General features: G+C 54.8%; 6 protein-coding genes across 6 annotated transcripts; 3 read left to right on the plus strand and 3 right to left on the minus strand.

Moving 5' to 3' along the window:
- Positions 1-3,236: 3,236 nt before the first annotated feature.
- Positions 3,237-4,013, minus strand: BO80DRAFT_426947 (uncharacterized protein). Its single transcript, XM_025719894.1, has one exon. The coding sequence runs from the start codon at positions 3,668-3,670 to the stop codon at positions 3,497-3,499; it is 174 nt and encodes a 57-aa protein (XP_025573169.1). The 5' UTR covers positions 3,671-4,013; the 3' UTR covers positions 3,237-3,496.
- Positions 4,014-4,914: 901 nt separating this feature from the next.
- Positions 4,915-8,845, plus strand: BO80DRAFT_456929 (uncharacterized protein; the record flags this gene model as incomplete). The annotated part of the gene is made up of 5 exons (XM_025722199.1): positions 4,915-4,989; positions 6,001-6,253; positions 6,362-7,423; positions 7,794-8,525; positions 8,652-8,845. The coding sequence occupies 5 exons, from the start codon at positions 4,915-4,917 to the stop codon at positions 8,843-8,845; spliced, it is 2,316 nt and encodes a 771-aa protein (XP_025573170.1).
- A 1,096-nt stretch (positions 8,846-9,941) lies between these two features.
- bgt3 (putative cell wall glucanase) lies at positions 9,942-12,641 on the plus strand. The gene is made up of 2 exons (XM_025713743.1): positions 9,942-12,212; positions 12,263-12,641. The coding sequence occupies exons 1-2, from the start codon at positions 10,315-10,317 to the stop codon at positions 12,405-12,407; spliced, it is 2,043 nt and encodes a 680-aa protein (XP_025573171.1). The 5' UTR covers positions 9,942-10,314; the 3' UTR covers positions 12,408-12,641.
- A 233-nt stretch (positions 12,642-12,874) lies between these two features.
- BO80DRAFT_446948 (SRR1 family protein) lies at positions 12,875-13,839 on the minus strand (the record flags this gene model as incomplete). Its single annotated transcript, XM_025721575.1, has 2 exons — positions 12,875-13,233; positions 13,386-13,839. 2 exons carry the CDS (start codon positions 13,837-13,839, stop codon positions 12,875-12,877), a joined length of 813 nt encoding a protein of 270 aa, XP_025573172.1.
- A 585-nt stretch (positions 13,840-14,424) lies between these two features.
- On the plus strand, positions 14,425-15,940 carry BO80DRAFT_411412 (copper acquisition factor BIM1-like domain-containing protein). The gene is made up of 3 exons (XM_025717967.1): positions 14,425-15,043; positions 15,108-15,421; positions 15,475-15,940. Exons 1-3 carry the CDS (start codon positions 14,830-14,832, stop codon positions 15,676-15,678), a joined length of 732 nt encoding a protein of 243 aa, XP_025573173.1. The 5' UTR covers positions 14,425-14,829; the 3' UTR covers positions 15,679-15,940.
- On the minus strand, positions 15,928-17,142 carry BO80DRAFT_411415 (alpha/beta fold hydrolase; the record flags this gene model as incomplete). Its single annotated transcript, XM_025717968.1, has 1 exon — positions 15,928-17,142. The coding sequence occupies one exon, from the start codon at positions 17,140-17,142 to the stop codon at positions 15,928-15,930; it is 1,215 nt and encodes a 404-aa protein (XP_025573174.1).
- Between the last annotated feature and the right edge of the window lie 237 nt (positions 17,143-17,379).

Raw genomic sequence — 17,379 nt, forward strand, 5'->3', positions numbered from 1 at the left:
GGTCCCCGTGGTTCGTCAAAGCTTCGCCCGCCCTTCCCCTCTTTCGTCCAGAGTACCTGTCTAGGTGTCATCGCAAGCTCGGTGCAACTTGCTTCGGCTCGAGTCTCGAGTCTCGACAATGGTCGTTCGGATGGATCGACTGTCGCAGGACTCCATCGTTCTGGAACTGGCCGTCCACGACAACTACCACAAGGAAAACCAATCGGACGGCGCGTTCGGTTTTCAAGGGAGGAACAAAAGAGGGGCTAAGACTCGAAAGGATAATAAAAAGTGAAAACTCCATTGCAGCCAGACGGGAAAGCAGCACGAAAGAAACCGAGCCAAAGAAGAAGGGCCGGTGGGCGGCAAGCGACCGGGGGCACACGGAACTATGGGCGGACTTTAGCACCCTGCATCGATCACAATGAGTATGCCAATGGTAGGAGAGGTAGTCTGACACCGTTGCTTGCGTTCAGCCCAAAGGCTCCACCAGGCCGACGCTAAAGGCAGCTAAGGTGGTGAGCATGCCACACACATGGCCTCCTGGAGGGTGAGATTGGCGGCGTTGCTCTCAGCAGTTGGCGAACTCGCTTTAAACCAACTAAAGAGAGCTCCGATTACGACGACCCCCACTAGCCCGGTTCGGGAAAGTGCCAGTGTCCTCTTCCGGTCTTCCCAGTTCCCACGATGACTTGGAGTCGATGACGGGGCATGATGACTGATGCTGATGCTGATGTTGATTGCTGAGGTTGGGGACCGGTCCTCAGTCTGGAGCTCCCCACAACGCCCCCCCTCCTTAGGCTTCTTGGTCGGTCTCGGCCTCGACGGCTACATAGTACTAGATACTACTCCGTACGCCGCACAGAAGTAGCGGTAGTAGTTCGCAATTGTAGCCATCGGACAAAAGGCGTCCTAGGTTCCCAACTGCTGCAGTCTGCCCGCAGCAAAGTACACGGCATGCCTACTTAGCTCCTGCATGGGGCGAGGAGGTGGAAAACCTTCCCATTGTTAGTGAGCCGGACACAGCATCGGCTGGTCCCCCTTTCAACATATCATCCGAGACAATCCAGACGGCCTCGTCGGTGCCGTCCGATCCAGCTTCACATGGGAGTGGTGCACGAGGCCATTCTTATGCTTTTCTCGAACGGGAAAAGAACAGCGGTAACCGCAATCGGGCCATGGTTCAGCAGCGTTGCTGTAAATGTGTGGCTGGAATGGCTGGCAGCCTCTTATCACGGGCGCCTATGATTTCGGTCCACTGTCCAGTTTGCTTGCTGCCAGAGGCTAGAATCGTCCAAACACCTGCCGCCTTCTTTGATTTCCCAAGTCCAGGTGCCAAGGTCCACTACCGGTGGAGCCGGCCCGTGACTTCTGACAGGCTAGGCTGACTGAGGGAGCGTCCGGTTGACGCCTCGAGCAATGATCAAGTGGGATAATTAGAGTGCTGTTGTGGCCACAGCCCCGTCGGCCCATCCGGGGCGCACCGGCGCCTCCTAGCCAACGACACTACTCTGGGCGGCCAGGGTGACTCGATCGTCCACGGGTAGGTTCATCATGCCTCGAGTTAAGAAAGGTGTTGAAGCATGCCTGGATGCAGGAAGCTAGTCGCCGGGAAGCGGCAGGATCAGGAGTCCACCGACCTGCCAATGATGGATCGCCCGCTTTCCAGCCCAAGGGCTGGGGTTACACCGTCATTACTCTTCCTTTCAACAACAACAGCAACATCCTCATCATCCGCATGGCCAGAGTGATTGAATCATTCGACCGGCCACCGTTAGGCTGTCTCAAGTTTATTTGATCGGGGCCAAGGAGGGGTGGCTTGGATTGGATGACAATTCCCAGCATCAGCTTGCACAAATCCTCAAACTCTCGCATCGTTGAAACTTGAAAGAGCAAACAAACTTGGGGCGTACATGATACCCCATGCGCCGCTGACCCTTGTGTATAGTAAGTGCTACTAGCTAATCGTGCTTGATGGAGGGCCCGGGAGGGGTGCAATTTGTCGTGTGGCGCTCTGGGATGTGGGAACAAGGCTGACAGCAACAAGTTAGATCGGCTGTTCTCATACCGGAGTGTAACCAGATCGAGTCGCGTATTCAGTATTATTGACCGGGTGTCCCGCGAACGAGCAAACAGGCAGACAGATGGGGCTAAAATCATGAAATGACAATTTCAGAATAATAGACAAAGGGACTGAGGAGGAGAAAAAAAAAAGAAAAAAAAGAAAAGGCCGCATTCTAGCCGAATAGGAATGCTAGAGCAAAGAGTTACCAAACAAACTGTCTGGAATTATTTGAGTCCAGATCAGCAAACCCCGACAACGGCAACAACGAAAATAACGTCTCCAACGACCTGATCGCCATCACTATCATTAAATGGATGGTTAAAGTAGTGGTAACTCCGACGATCGAGACAGCGTCACAGGCCATGTCCACCAAGTGGAGGCGGCCTGTCAGGGCATCGCGGTTTTGGTTTGTCACCCGCCCATCCGCTATGATCACCATGCTGAGCTTTCACCATGACCCTTTTTAATGACGGGGGTACGGAGTCCTTTGGATTGGGATGTCCTAGGCTGTTCATGTGGAACAAAGACCTCATGGGTGGTACCTGAAATGGGTCGCTGCGAGATCCAACTCCGATGCTGAACTGGGACCGGGATGCCAGATCCAAAAGCTCCCTCCATTCTCTGTGAAATGAAGGGGTATAGTTCCTTGGTTGAATAAAAGGTTTGAACTCTGATGGGTGCCGTTCAACCCGGCGACCTACCCATCAAACTAACAACGGCTACTGTACTGTGCCTAATCCTCCCGGCGCCAATCTTCATTATTCCAGACCATCCAATTCCTACCCTCCCTCCCAAACCTAAAAAAAAGTGGGTGGTGGGTACTCCGTATCGGAGCCCAAAATGCCAATGGGGAATTTTGGATTTTTCTCATCCAGTCCGGACTCCTCATTCTTATTCTCGCTTCCGTCTATTTCGATTTTCCCCTCCCTCATTTGCGTTCATTTTAATTTGATTTGGTGCTCCTTGTGGGTGGGAGTCTAGAAGACCCATTGGAAGCAGCATTCACTAAGAGAGGCTAATGCAAAAATAGAAGACAAATAGTCATGATTAATGAACCTGCCCAACACGATCTGTCACAGCCATAGGGACACTCACCCCTCCACAGGCACACACCCACCCACACGCCCACTTGGTTTGAGGATGGATGGCAGCTGTTAGTTACCTAGCTGCATGCGCTCTTACAGAGCTCCTGGGTGGTAGGATGATGGACACAAAAATGATCTTAATATTTTCGGGGCTGTTATAATTATTCCCCTGCAGCATGATAGGCGGGGGAGAACTATGAGGATTATCAGTGACCATCCTCTCTCCTGTTCACCCATGCGATCCCAGTATAACTTAGGGCGTGCGATACATGGAGCTCTACCCGCCATCCAACAAGCAGTTGATCCATAACGTCCTTCTCTAAAACCACCAATTTCTTTTCACTTGTCCCCTGTCTTTGTTTGGCCTTCAGAGTTCATCTCCGAGGAGGTATTCAAGCACATAACCACCGGCGAAACAACGGATCCGCATCTGCTCATCATCGACATAGTTTCGAGATCTCGACGCTTGGCGGTTTCTTCCGATTCTTTGTCTTTGGTCTTTGTCTGCCTTTTCATTTCCTGCTCTTTTAACTTTTGCCATCGTCTCTTGTACACCCCGTTCCATTACCGCTTTTGCTGGCCGGTTTTACCTACAAGTTCAAAGGGCTCAAGGTACGGAGTACGCCTGTTTTCCTTGCCAATCACCCCTACCAGCCAACGTTCTTATCGTCAAACAATTCCCGAGTCCGCAGCCATGTCAGTGGTGGGATCCAGGTAAACTGTCACCCGCCGCATCCAACATTGCTTTTTGCAGACAATGTCCCCTACTGTATGCCTTACTCTGCGTGTCTTCCTTGGAAATCTGACTCTGATATTTTTTACTTTTTTTTTATTTTGGCATTTTTTATTTTTTAAAATTATTTTTTTCTATTTTTTCTTCTTCTCCCATCTTTGCCCCGTCACCGCGTTGTGAGCATCGGCCACTGCACGCTGCAAATCATCTTGTCAGCGGAGCTATTCCCTCAATTGCACCGTGTCGGTGGCCAGGATTCATTCTGGTCGAGTCAATCATCTTCATACTCCCAAGTGTCGCATTCGGGTTCTACTCCTGCGTCCTGCATCCATCCTGGTCAATATTACACCACCTTCCCGCTAGTTACAAGCTCATCCTGATATCCCCACTAGTCAGTGCATCCTTCTGACGCTGTCCTGCCCTCCCTCACTGTCTGCTCTCCTCTTCCCTTTTTGAATTTTCCTTTTCCCTTTTGAATCCTGAATTTCTCGAATTTTAATTTGATTTTCCCAATCTCTCTCCCTGCTTTAATTTCGCCCTTCCAAAGCTCCTCCACTGCCCCATTCCTGTTCTGGCATAGCTACCACTCGGACGACTCGTCTGGCTGAAGGATGGGTCGCCGGCGCAGCTAAATAACGACCCTGGACCCTCCACATTACACTTGCACTCGCATTGCACCGTTTAACCAGGTCCATCACCAGCAGTTCCCCCCCCTCCCCCTTCGTCCCCTCCCCCAGTCCAGAGCCACACGGACCAACGAGCCACTACCGTTACCTTCAGCCTCTCATTAGCTTTTCTCCTCACAAGCTCCCCTACTAGTCTAGTCCAGATATCCTTCCCGCAGCCGTTTCTGGCCCCCTCCCCCCCCATCCCCTCCCCCCGTCGCCCCGAACTATCTTCTCACGCGCATCCTTTCTTACCTCCCGGACCCAAGCTGAACTTTGTTTTATCTCTCTTCCCAGATCCCTTATATGAGCTCAAGCCATTGAGGGAAGAGTGCGCAACCGTCAAACAGAAAAAGAAATTCCATCCCCGGCCATTCGAGGTCAGTCATGACCGGCATGGTTCAGACTGACCTAGCTCATCCCACTGCACCCAAGTACAAGGACGAGCCCGTCGACGATCCGGTGAGTGTCTTCTTGCTAACTGCTTAACCCATGTCTCCTGCTTGTCATGCTGTTTTTCTTCTCAAGGTTTTCTTTTTTCCCTACGCTTGCCTATCTTTGTCTTTTTTTACCTACGTTGCCTGCGTCAGCCCATGCCTTTGTCTGCATCCAAGGACTACCCCGTCCACGCCGCATGAGCGCTACCAGGAGAAACCCGGGAGTATATGAGCATACGGATAGAGTCCTCGCTCAATGAACCCGTATACGAAAAGCCTTGCCGTCTCACGTTCCTATCGCCATGACGTTTCCCGCAGTGGGCCAGTGATCGATGCACGGACTCCTGGTCTTCCGCTGCGTGGCGAATCTGCGACGTGCCATACTCAAAGTTCGCATAATCTTCATCATCTTATGACTGAAACCTGCCAATGAGGCTGGGAGTTCTTCCGCAACCGGTCTTGCCCCAACTTTGTCTTGGTCTCTAGACGCGTCTGCAGAAAGTCATTGCTGACTCGGCCTTGACTGCTTCGCCAATTCGGGCACTCTATCCAGACCTCACGTGTTCTCTTTCCTACGCTTTTCATTTCCCCTGGAGGGGAGATTACCCGCTGGCTATTTGCAAATGTCTCGAATTTACATTGCGGTTGGGGACAAATTGGCCGGGTTGGCAGAAACCACAATTGGGTCACCAGTTGCCAACTACTGCCAAAAAGGCTTGCCGGTTGCAGTGACTTCCCTTGTGGCTTGTATGCATTCACGGGCGCAGCGGTCTCTTCATAATCAACTACCTTTAACTACGGAGGACCTACACGGCTTTGGCCGGAGATTGGATTTCCTAGTGACTACCGGATAACCTTGCCCCAATTTCGGCTTCCCTTGGGACATCTATTCCTGAACACTTGGCTCTTTGTCTTCTTTCCTGATGCGTTTAACTTCCTGGAACAAACCCTGCCCGCAAATCTTCCGGCGTTGAGGTCTCGATTTTTGCTCTTGGATTTGCTACAGATAACTGCGCTAACGGTGGTTTGATCTCAGCATCGGCATCCAGGCCCGCAACCTCCTCATCTTCAGCATCCCAGGCCAACAACACTTGTCCAACCACAGAAGCAACCAGGCTCGCCACACCAGCCACCCACTACATTACCCCCCGGTTCATACGCACCTCACGCGCTAGGTAACGGAGTCTTACATCACCAGCATCCTTACGGCCCGCCATCTGAGCCATCGTATTATTCATCTCATTCTTCTTACAGTACCGCCAGTGCACCAAGCCAGTACTCGTCGAGTGGTAAGTGTGAAGCAGCGCTCATCTAGTGAATCCTTTGCATAGTCATGAACTTCGTCATGAATGGTTACTCCAGTTTTTTTCAACCAAGTCGACTAATGCATTGCGCAGGTCCGCCTGAGATAATGGCTACCGCCACGCAAATGCAACGGCCATACCCTCCGATATATCATACCCCTCAGTCCAGCTCTCCTGCCTCGGTAGCCTCTCAGACACATGAACAGCATAATCGAAGTCTATATACTCAATCGCCTCAAATGACATCGCAAATGTATGGCTATCAGCCATACTCGCCTATCAACCCGGTGCAGCCACCGCCATATGGCTCGAATACATCCCCCCAACAACATCCCCTCACGTCACAGTCGTTGATGATGCCTCATCCCACAAGCTCCGCGCAGTTGCCACATCACTCTGCACAGGCTTCAACCGGAAACATGTCGAGCAGCCCGAATACTGCGACGGCGCAACAGCCAACGCCGCCCCAGAGGACCATGCTGAACCCACCCCATCCTACCTCCACAGGCGCACCTATATCGGCTAGTGCTGTTCACCATCAAAGCTCCAATGTCGGGGCCAGTTCCAGCGCGGCACCCGGTCCAATTCCCGCTACGACGCCCCTGGTGGTACGACAAGATAGCAATGGAGTACAGTGGATTGCTTTTGAGTACTCCCGGGACCGTGTGAAAATGGAGTATACTATCCGGTGCGACGTTGAATCGGTTAATGTGGATAATCTTAGCCAGGAGTTCAAGACCGAGAACTGCGTGTACCCTCGAGCCTGCTGCAGCAAGGACCAATACCGCGGCAACCGGTTGGTCTACGAGACAGAGTGTAATGCCGTCGGATGGGCTTTGGCGGAGCTCAATCCCGCATTGAGAGGCAAACGGGGTCTGATTCAACGTGCGGTTGATAGTTGGAGGAACAGCAACCAAGACCCTCGGCTTCGGAGCCGGCGCGTGAGAAGGATGGCTAAAATGAACAAGCGGCAGGGAATCCCAGTGCAACCCCCTCATATGGCCCCCTCTACTCCTGTTGCCCCGGGGGTTCCGAGTGCCAGCATGCCCGCTCCTGCTTCCCGCCCCAGCCTGGGACCACTGCCCATGGGCCCGCCACAGCTCCACCACCACCACGCTCAACCCGAAGGAAGTACAGGCCATGAAGAAGTTAGCGGTATGTTCCACCACACATGATGTGCTTATCTCTAACACTGCCTCCAAACTACCAACGGTGCTCTTGATTGACTTGCCCTGTATCATTTGATCTGTTTCCCAACTTCGTGTCGGCGGGTTCCCCCCCCCCCCCCCCGGTCGATGGACGTGGAATCGATGTGTTTCTCTCTGAATGATGGATACTGTATCCCCTGTATTTCTATTGGGTCTGGAGAGGCTTTCTGTCGCTTTTCTTTCGTTTTACTCATACCCGCTTCATGTTTCCCGTGTTATGCTACATTGATGCTGTACCCTGTTGTGCTTCCAGACATGACGTGCCACCTGCATTTTTGCGTAGGCTAATTTATATATTGTCCTATCATATATAATAGGTACCACTGACTTTACGAACGGTACCAGTCGTCCACCGGCCCCGGATGGCCTTCCTCAACCCGGCCCGTCACCAACGGACATCCGCACGGCGCAGGTGTTCCATGGCTATCCGTCCTACCCGACTCCCGCGAGTGCTTCGGGGGGACCGCGAGGACCGTCGATACCACCACTGCTTCGAGATAGTGGGATCGGATCTCTTGGACGTCACCCGACCATCGCAACATCCTCGAACCGAATCGAGGAAGTGGACGACGACGATGATGAGCGCAACCCAAGCAACGATGCCCTGTTCGGAACCCTTCCCGAGGGTAAACGCCGCAAGTTTATCCTGGTGGACGACAACCAGCGGGGCTGTCGCGTCCGTGTCAAGGTGATGTTGGACCAGGTTGATATGGACGAAATTCCGGACTCCTACCGCCTGTCCAACTCGGTATATCCTCGGACGTACTTCCCTGTTCAGATGAGAGACCCCCCAGGGCGAGTCTTACCCGGCAATCGGTACATCAAGGACCACGTCGGGGCTGCTGATGATGATGACAATGATGAGAGCTCGACGATTGGGAAGATCATGGTCCCGGCACCCCAGATGGACGGGAATGGTGAGATTGCGGTTCCTAGGCTGTCGCGAGGCCGACGGAAGAGAGAAGTAATTTTGAACGACCTGGGTTACCGAATGAGCTGGAGCCAAAGTCGAGTATTTGCGGGGCGGATGTTGTTCCTGCAGCGATCTCGTGCGTGATCTTCCCCATCCCTATCCCCCTTGCGTCGCCTGCATATCCACTTGATGGCGTCGATGCAGTCCCCACCTCGGAGACGGAAAACCGTGACTAATCGTTGTCCCCGTTTCGGGAATGTAGTTGACGCGTACCGGAACAAAATGCGCAGTACGATGCTGGCGGCGGGCCAGGAGCCGGCCTCCATCCCCCGGCACTACGAGACCCGCGCGGGAAAACGACGATTCCTCGAGCGTCGGCGGCGGGCGGCGGGGGCGCCGGTTCGGGGTGCCGGACTGTCTGCCTCGCAGCGCAGTGCTGAAGAAGTCGAGGCCTAAATACCATACCACCCGGGTGCCCGTGGCTGCCCTGGAATTGGCGCTCACGGTAGTTTCATTGACTTTGTTTGGTTGTCTGTGTTTGTGCCTGATCCTTCTGCCGGGTTGTCCCCGACGATATGACGGTGGGGTGACAGTGACTATGGGCCGCTATGTAAAGTAATAGAAACTGTGGGGGGGCAGGAGGAATATGGCATATGGCGGTCTGATGGATCGGGCGTTGGACTTTTTGGATATCTTCTATGTTGTTGACATGATTGTGATGATTTAACGGCAGATTCCACCTTGAAAATACAATGAGCGATGATGACTTATGATACGGTATAGTGGCTGAATGCAATGTCGCCAATTCCCCCGATGCCTTTCTTTGATATCTGAACGCCACTTGCGTGGCAGGGATGAGGCCAAGATGACCATGGCGCCTGCGACCGAGCGCAGGCCCGAGGTCGTGGCATCCTCAGGCCGCCTGGTATGTGGCATGGCGGCGTTACGTACGGAGTATTGTACCAGAATCCGTCGAGCTGCCGCATCCAGGATGCTCGGGGCGTTTTTCCCACTCCGAGCATCTCTGGGGGGATCGAGGAGGGGCACGTGCAGCCCCCGATTCCGATTAGTCCGACCGCCCGGGGACCGACTCGGGGAAGGCACTAAACCCGGTGGGGCCTAGTGGCAGCTGGACCCTGGGTTTTAGTACGACGCTGCGACAGGGCAGAGTTACATACATCCATACATAGTACAGCTAGTCCCGATGGTTGTCGGGGCCACCGCCGCCCACGAGGGAAAAGTAACTCGCCATCCTTTTAACCTTTGCTTCGTCACCATGGATTCTTTCCTCACCTTCCTCATCTCCGCATGCAGTCACTTACTTCCCTCTGGCTCAGTCTGTCCTTTATTCCGGGTTGACTGGTCTCTCACATCCCGATATCCCCCCATTCACCCGCCTTTCCTCCCCCTCACGTCCCGGATCCAAGACATCCCCGAAACCTAGTTTGCATCCAGTCTGGTTGAGTGTCTGCCTGGCCTGCCCTTCCCTTGTGCCGCTGGTATGCTGACACTGCCGGTGAGTCGCAGTTCCCTTTGCAAGATCCGGCCGTCCCTTGGGTGACTTCCGCGGGATCACCTACGAAGCAGACCCGTGGTTCCGGCCTGCTGTCAGACTGTTCTTGTTTTAGTAACACCCAGTCAGGTTCCGGTCCTCACTACTAAGCAACACTACGACTGCTGCTGTTGCTGCTGCTGCCGTCGTCGTCGTCGCTGCTGTTACCTTCCCAGAGACCGCTTTTCTGCCCTTGCCTCGTTCTACGTGCTGTCTTAGTTGGGTCTTTCACCATCTCTCTCCCTCTTGCCCTCCTTCATCTCCTTTTTCCGCCACCAGCTTTCTACCCATCTTATTCTTACTTACCTACTGTCTCGATCTTCCCTAAGTCGTCTAGGTTATCTCAGTAGCGCCGTTCGTTACAGCTTCCAGCATGGCCGGTGCCAACCGGCCCTTTAGTTACAGTCGCGGCGATGATGGGTTGGTGCGACCAGACACGAAAGTGATTCCGCCCATGCGATCGGCAGATGAAGGCCTCTACAGCACATCATACGGAGAGACGTCGCCCATTTCTGCTCGGGATCAGGCGCAGAGTCGGCTGTTCGATCGCGGTCTGCCCTCAGTTCCGGAGGGTCAGCGTCTAGAGCGGCACTTCACTGCCACACCGGGTATGGACAATCTCGGCCCAGCTGCTGTGGGCGGCGGAATCAGTGGTATCGCGCTTGGCGTGGCCAATTCTCATAATCGCCGGAGTGGGGTTGACGCTTTCAGGGAAACAGATGGTCCGCTTCACAATGTCCCCGCAGAACGGGATTTCAACACCACAGGCTCCGATAATCCCTATGTCCCCGCACCGCCGGATGGAGCGGTATACTCCAGTTCGGAGACGTCGCGACTTCGCGATTCCTACGGTTCTTATGTCGGACCTGGAACTGGGTCGGGTTCAGCAGATCATGGAACACCAGGGACCACTCCATCTCAACGTAGCTTCTTTGATAGTCCGTATCAAGGTGTCGATGCGGGACCATATCAACGGCACTCGGCCTACAGTTCTCACGACTATCCGCTCGTCATTAATCCGGACGATATTGCTGACGACGGGGATGATGGTTTTGCTGTTGTTCCGAAGGGAGCGGGGAACTACAGATCTAACGGTGGTATACCTGCTGCAGGGGCTGGCGGTGCCGCGGCTACCGGGGGGTTTTTTGGTTGGCTTCGAACCCTTTTCAAAGGGAAACCTGACCCTAACCGCCCTTACGGCGCAGTCTCCGGTGATGGTCTGGAAATCGTCGAAAAGGGTCAAGGGGGTACACACATAATCGGCGGAGGCAGCCGCAAGCGCGGTTGGATTGTTGGGCTCGTTCTGGCGTCGATAATCATCGGGGCTATTGTTGGGGGTGCTATTGGGGGTACACTCGGCCATCAAGAACATGACGGGGATCCATCGTCGGTGGGAGGATCCAGTGGCTCGGATGGTACGAAAGACAGCGATGGATTGCTCGACAAGAATTCCGACGAGATCAAGGCCCTCATGAATAACCCAAACCTCCACAAGGTGTTTCCTGGTATGGACTACACCCCTTGGGGGGTGCAATATCCGCTGTGCCTCCAATACCCTCCGTCGCAGAATAATGTTACCCGCGATCTAGCGGTTCTGACCCAGTTGACAAATACCATCCGGCTGTACGGCACCGACTGCAATCAGACGGAGATGGTCCTTAATGCCATTGATCGGTTGCAGTTGACGAACATGAAGGTCTGGCTGGGCGTCTGGATTGACACCAACCAGACGACGACGGATCGACAGATCAGCCAACTGTATAAGATCGTTGAGGACGCGAACGACACCTCCATCTTCAAAGGGGCAATTGTCGGCAATGAGGCCCTATATCGAGCAGGCTCCGATGTGGCTAGCGCCGAAACGAACCTGATCGGCTACATCAACGATGTGAAGGACCACTTCAGGCAGAAGAACATCAATCTCCCGGTGGGCACGTCGGACCTGGGCGATAATTGGAACGCGCAACTCGTCAGTGCCGCCGACTTTGTCATGTCGAACATCCATCCGTTCTTTGGGGGCGTCGAGATTGACGACGCTGCCAGCTGGACGTGGACGTTCTGGCAGACGCACGACGCCCCGCTGACTACGGGAACGAATAAACAGCAGATCATCTCCGAGGTGGGGTGGCCGAGTGGTGGAGGGAATGACTGCGGAGCCGGCAACAAGTGCCAAAATGACCAGGAGGGCGCCGTGGCCGGCATCGACGAGATGAACCGATTCCTGTCGGATTGGGTGTGTCAAGCGTTGGACAATGGTACAGAGTATTTCTGGTAAGCATAGCCCGTTATCGCCGTGGCGAGACCTGTCTGACAATATGCAGGTTTGAGGCATTCGATGAGCCGTGGAAGGTTCAATACAACACGGAGGGCCAGGAGTGGGAAGACAAATGGGGCCTGATGGACTCGGCTCGCAAGCTGAAGCCGGGGCTCAAGATTCCCGACTGTGGCGGCAAAACGGTTACGTGAACGCACTCGATGGTTCGCGACTTTACGTCCTCTACCTAACGACCCGTGTGATGATGGAATCGATGTATACAAGATATCCGAGATACACCATGTGTTATGATGCATTACGGCTTGATCAATTTAGCTCTGTGGGTTGCTTGCGGTGTTTGAGCTTTCTGTCCTGGATTGTATTCTACTGGGCTGGTGCATGGGTCGGCTGCACTCATTCCTTTGCGGAGCATGCCGACGGTGTATCCGGCCGCGCGTGCTACGCGCGCTGATTATTTGATGGCGTGCCTGTATATAGCGTGCTGAACACTTGATGTCGATGGTCTGTACCATCTAGGGCTGACGAATACCACCCCTACTTGGTTGCAGCTGGCCGTCCCGCGCATGGCGTAGGTGTTTCGTAGATGACGGTAGGTCATTGTCCGCTGTGGACATAGCGATAGGTGCCAGGCGCAAGGCGCCAACTGCCTCTACCATGCTCAATCCCTCTCCTCCTGGGGATAGTAGACGCGCATGTTCCAGAAGGCATGTTCCTGCTCCTCAAACTGCGGCAACCGCACCGAGCCCCTAGACGCCACGAACCGACTCACCTCCTGGGATTCAACATCCTCCAACGGGCCCCCAAACACAAACGAGGGATTCACCGCCAGCACCTGCTCCAGATGCGCGCGCTCGGCGCCCGGGCAAAACAGAAAGGTGCGCGAGGAGATCTTCTCGAATGCGAGGGGGGTCTCGAGGACGGTGATGTCGAGGGAGGCCAGGAGGGATTTGTCGAGTTCGTTGAAGACGGGGTCTTGGGCGTAGGTCTTGATGGGGTGGGTTTGTTGGGTGGTTGTTTCTATGATAGGATTGTTAATTAGTAGTGCAATAATAGGTGTCGGAGGTAATAGTAGTAAAACAAGCAACCAAGAACAAAGTACATATAGTCATAAGAAAAGTAGCAGAACAGATAAGAAAGACGAGAAACACAAGAAAGGATAGGCCACTCACTCAAACAATCCACCACACTGACCAACGCAGCCAATTGATACAGGGAGACGGTTCGACGATCGACCCAACCGCCGCGCAGGAACCCGCTTAGACTACCGAGTCCGATGCAAATTATAGAATCGATTTCGTTGTCTGGTTGTGATCCTGGGTGTTGAACGGTCTGTTGGAGTAAAGTCTTTTCCACGACAGACCAAGTCGGCGACTCTTTCCAGACGCGCAGGGATTGTTGGAATTGGGTGTGCAGGTCGTCTAGGGTGAGTTTGGGAGGGGCTTCGGCGGGGGTGAGATGCGATGGGATGTCTTGGGGGTGGGTGGAATCGGTGGTGGTGCGCACACAGCGACGGGCATTGCCGCTGGTGGTGACATGCGTCCAGCCGGCGGCGTCGGTGATTTCCAGGCGTTTTTGGGCGGTGGTCTGGGATCGGGAGGGCTTTTTGCGGGAGCTGTGGGGCATGATGATCTGGCTTGGGAGTTTGAGTGGTTGATGGTGGGCTGGATGTTGGAGTTGGGAATTGAGAAGTGGTGTTGGTTGGAGGGAACTTGGAAGATGCACGAGAGGAAAGGAAAGGAAAGCAGCGTGACGGCGGAGATCGAGTGGGCGGTAAGTCGGGGGGTCTGATTGGTTGCTGAGGGCACCCGAACAGACAGCCGGATAAAGCTTCAGTCCCAAGAGAAGAATTGCATCGCTCGCTGAATGGCAGAATGCGGGCTGGATGCAGCGGGAGGGAGGAGCAGCAGCAGCAGCAGCAGAGCAGTCACTCCCACCCATGCAGGACGATCGTCCCATCACACTGCGATCACCTCCCCTTCAGCCCCTCTCAGTCGATCTCTAAGCGCCGTGCCCGGATAGCGCCCGTCGTTCCCCTCATTCTAGTCTTCCAGGGCCCCGACCCGGCGCTACCACCAGCCTCGTCTCCGCGAATGACCGGCCAGAATCGCCCTGGTCAACGTGATGGCTCTTGCAGCCCGCGTCTTGGTCTCTTCCACCGTCCAATCCCCGGCGAGGAATGTCCCTCGCTCGTCTCCTCACGGGTGCAACCCTGGTCCGGACTGGCTGCCGCTATCACCATCCATCCTCCACTGCCCGTTGAACCGTCGTCCCTCGACGACGCTGTGCCTGCGGGAGTTGTCACATTGCGCTTTGCTCTGTGACTCGTCCAGACCGTCTGCTTTCCCCGCTGCACGGCGAACGTGAGCGCCATGGCAGGAACCGGCCATGTCTCTGTCTCGACTCAAAAAGTCCCGTCAGCCCTCCTGGCGCTGGAGGCTTGGTTTCATGATGATCATTCCTGCAGTGCTGGATCGCTCGCCGTGACTGTGAACTCTTGATGGGATTCTAGTCGAGGATATTCAAAGCTTTTACCTCCTGTGGCGCTTCTGTTCGAGACTTGCTCTGTGCTCTGTCCCTTTCCTCCTTCCTGTACTCCTCCCTCCCACCCTCACAATGAGAACCTTCACAGAGTCGATACCTCGGTGGACAGCAGCCCTCACGCTGCTTTGTCTGAGCCTGGTCCATGCCCACTCCATCATCACCTACCCAGGATACCGCGGCAACAACCTCCACACCAACGGCACAGTCGAGCAGACGAACGGTCTCGGAGTCGCCTATGACAATGGCTCCTACGTCTACCCCTATGGAATGCAATGGATCTACCCTTGTATGCTCCATCCCAGCTTCCTCCTCGAAGCCCTAAGCCGAATGACTGACACTGACTGTTCCAGGCGGCGGTATGCCCACCTCCCGCAATCGCACCAAGTGGCCCGTCACCGGCGGTGCCGTCGCCCTCCAACCAGGCTGGTTCCGCGGCCACTCGACGGCCTTCATCTACATCAACATCGGCTGGGGCACCATCCCTCCCAACATGAGCAACCCCATGGTCTCCGTCTTCGAGATCACCGGTCCCACCAACGACCCCTACCCCGGCACCATCTGTCTCCCGCAGGTGCCCCTGCCCGCCAACATGACCGTCAGCCCGGGTGACAATGCCACCATCCAGATTGTCGAGGCCGCCAAGCACGGCGCTGCACTCTTTGACGTACGTTTCCCCCAACCCTACACCAAGTGGACTATGATACTAACCCACGACAGTGCGTGGACATCACCTTCGCCGAACCCGAAGACGTCGAAGAAGTCACCAAAGAAAACTGCTTCAACTCCACCGACATCGGCTTCCGATACGTCTTCGCCTCGCAGTCCCTGACCTCCGGGGCTATGGCGCGCATGGCCAGCCCGGGTGTGATGGCTGTGGCGCCGATTCTGTTGATTGTCGTGTTGGGATCTCTTATGATGTAGATGCCTGTTTTTCTGTTATTGTTATATCCAAGTACATACCCTGTCTCTCCTTGGTTATCATACCCCATGGCTGTGAGTCGAGCCGATAATGACTCGTTGTGAGCATGTAATGCTGAATGAATGAATTATGTTTTTGATTGAGAGTGGCGTTTTGGTTGAATGATTGGGTAATGGGTTACGTATATATGTGAATGGCATTCCTACTCCGACTTACTTCTATATGGTTCGTTATGTATAAGAGATCTATCTCTACAACCCCTTGACCAACCCCAGAATCACCTCCACCACCACCTCCGGACTCTCCTGCGGCGCCCAATGGCCCACCCCATCCACCAGCCTCAACTCCCGGAAATTCGAACACACCGTCCCATCCCGCATCTTCTCCAACGCCCCGGGCTCCTGATAAATGCCCCAATCCTGCCTCCCCGACACAAACGCACACGGGATATCAATCTTCCTCCCCGCATACACCTCCCAATCCCAGGTATATTTGCCCCCCTCGGCCGTCCGCACGCGATACCAATTCAACGCCCCCTGGAACCCCGTCCGTGCATACTCGGCCACATACACCCCCAGTTCCTCCTCACTCAACCACTCCCGACATCGCTCCACCCCGGACTCGCTCGCCCCCCGCATCAACATCTCCACCGCCTCGGGCATACTCGCCTCCGCCGGCATGATATAGTAATACGGCATCCGCGCCAACTCCTCCGCCGTCCATCCGCTCAACATCTCCGGCTGATTCCCCTCCCACGCTCCGCTCTTCACATGGAAATACCCCCGTAGGAACGCATGCATCCCACCCGCCGGATTCTCCATCTCCCGACTAGCAGCCTCCGTCGAGTAATACCATTTATAATGTTTTCGGCCCAGTGCGAGGAGATCTTCATGCACGGTATCCCTCCCACTTCCTCCTCCTTCCTTTTCCTCCTCCTTCTCTGGCCCTTTCCCCTCATCCACCGACAAAGAACCCGACTCAACATCAAACGGCACCTTCGGCACCCCCCCAAACGGATGACTCAACAACACGACCCCCCGAAACAAATCCGGTCTCGACACCGCACACATCGCCGCCGTGACCGCCCCCGCATCATGCCCCACCACACATGCCACGGACGTATACCCCAGCGCGTACACGAGCCGGACCACGTCCCGTACGAGCGACGTGCCCGTGAACGTGTTCAGGTCGACGGTGTCGTAGGGGCGGGTGTCCCAGCCCGTCGTGCGGCCGAAGCCCCGTGCGTCCGGGGCTACGACGTGGTAGCCGGCGGAGGCGAGTTGGGGGAGCACTTTGCGCCAGGAGTAGGCGAGTTCGGGGAAGCCGTGGAGGAGGAGGATGAGGGGTTTGCGGGGGGTGGTGGGGGAGTTTTGGGAGGGAGCGCCGGATTCGAGGATGTGGGTTGTTAAAGGGGGGGTTGGGATGAGGCGGGTGGTGATGGTGGGGGGGAGAGGGAGGGAGGTCATGATGTAGTGATTGTTTTTATATACTGATATACTTTTGAGGGTGGGTGTGGTGTGATGGGAGATGAGATGGGGGAAATGGGATGGGGAGGGTAGGAAGAGTATTATGTAGATGGTACAGGCAGCATATGATCGCTGCTGGAACCCGAGGCAGATATGAATGTATGTATGGATGTACCTTTGGACAGCTCTACACCCAAATTACGTGCAGTCTGGTCGATGATGTACCAACTGCCCGTC

Source organism: Aspergillus ibericus, assembly GCF_003184845.1.
Source record: "Aspergillus ibericus CBS 121593 unplaced genomic scaffold BO80scaffold_32, whole genome shotgun sequence".
In the NCBI taxonomy this organism is placed as follows: Eukaryota; Fungi; Ascomycota; class Eurotiomycetes; order Eurotiales; family Aspergillaceae; genus Aspergillus; species Aspergillus ibericus.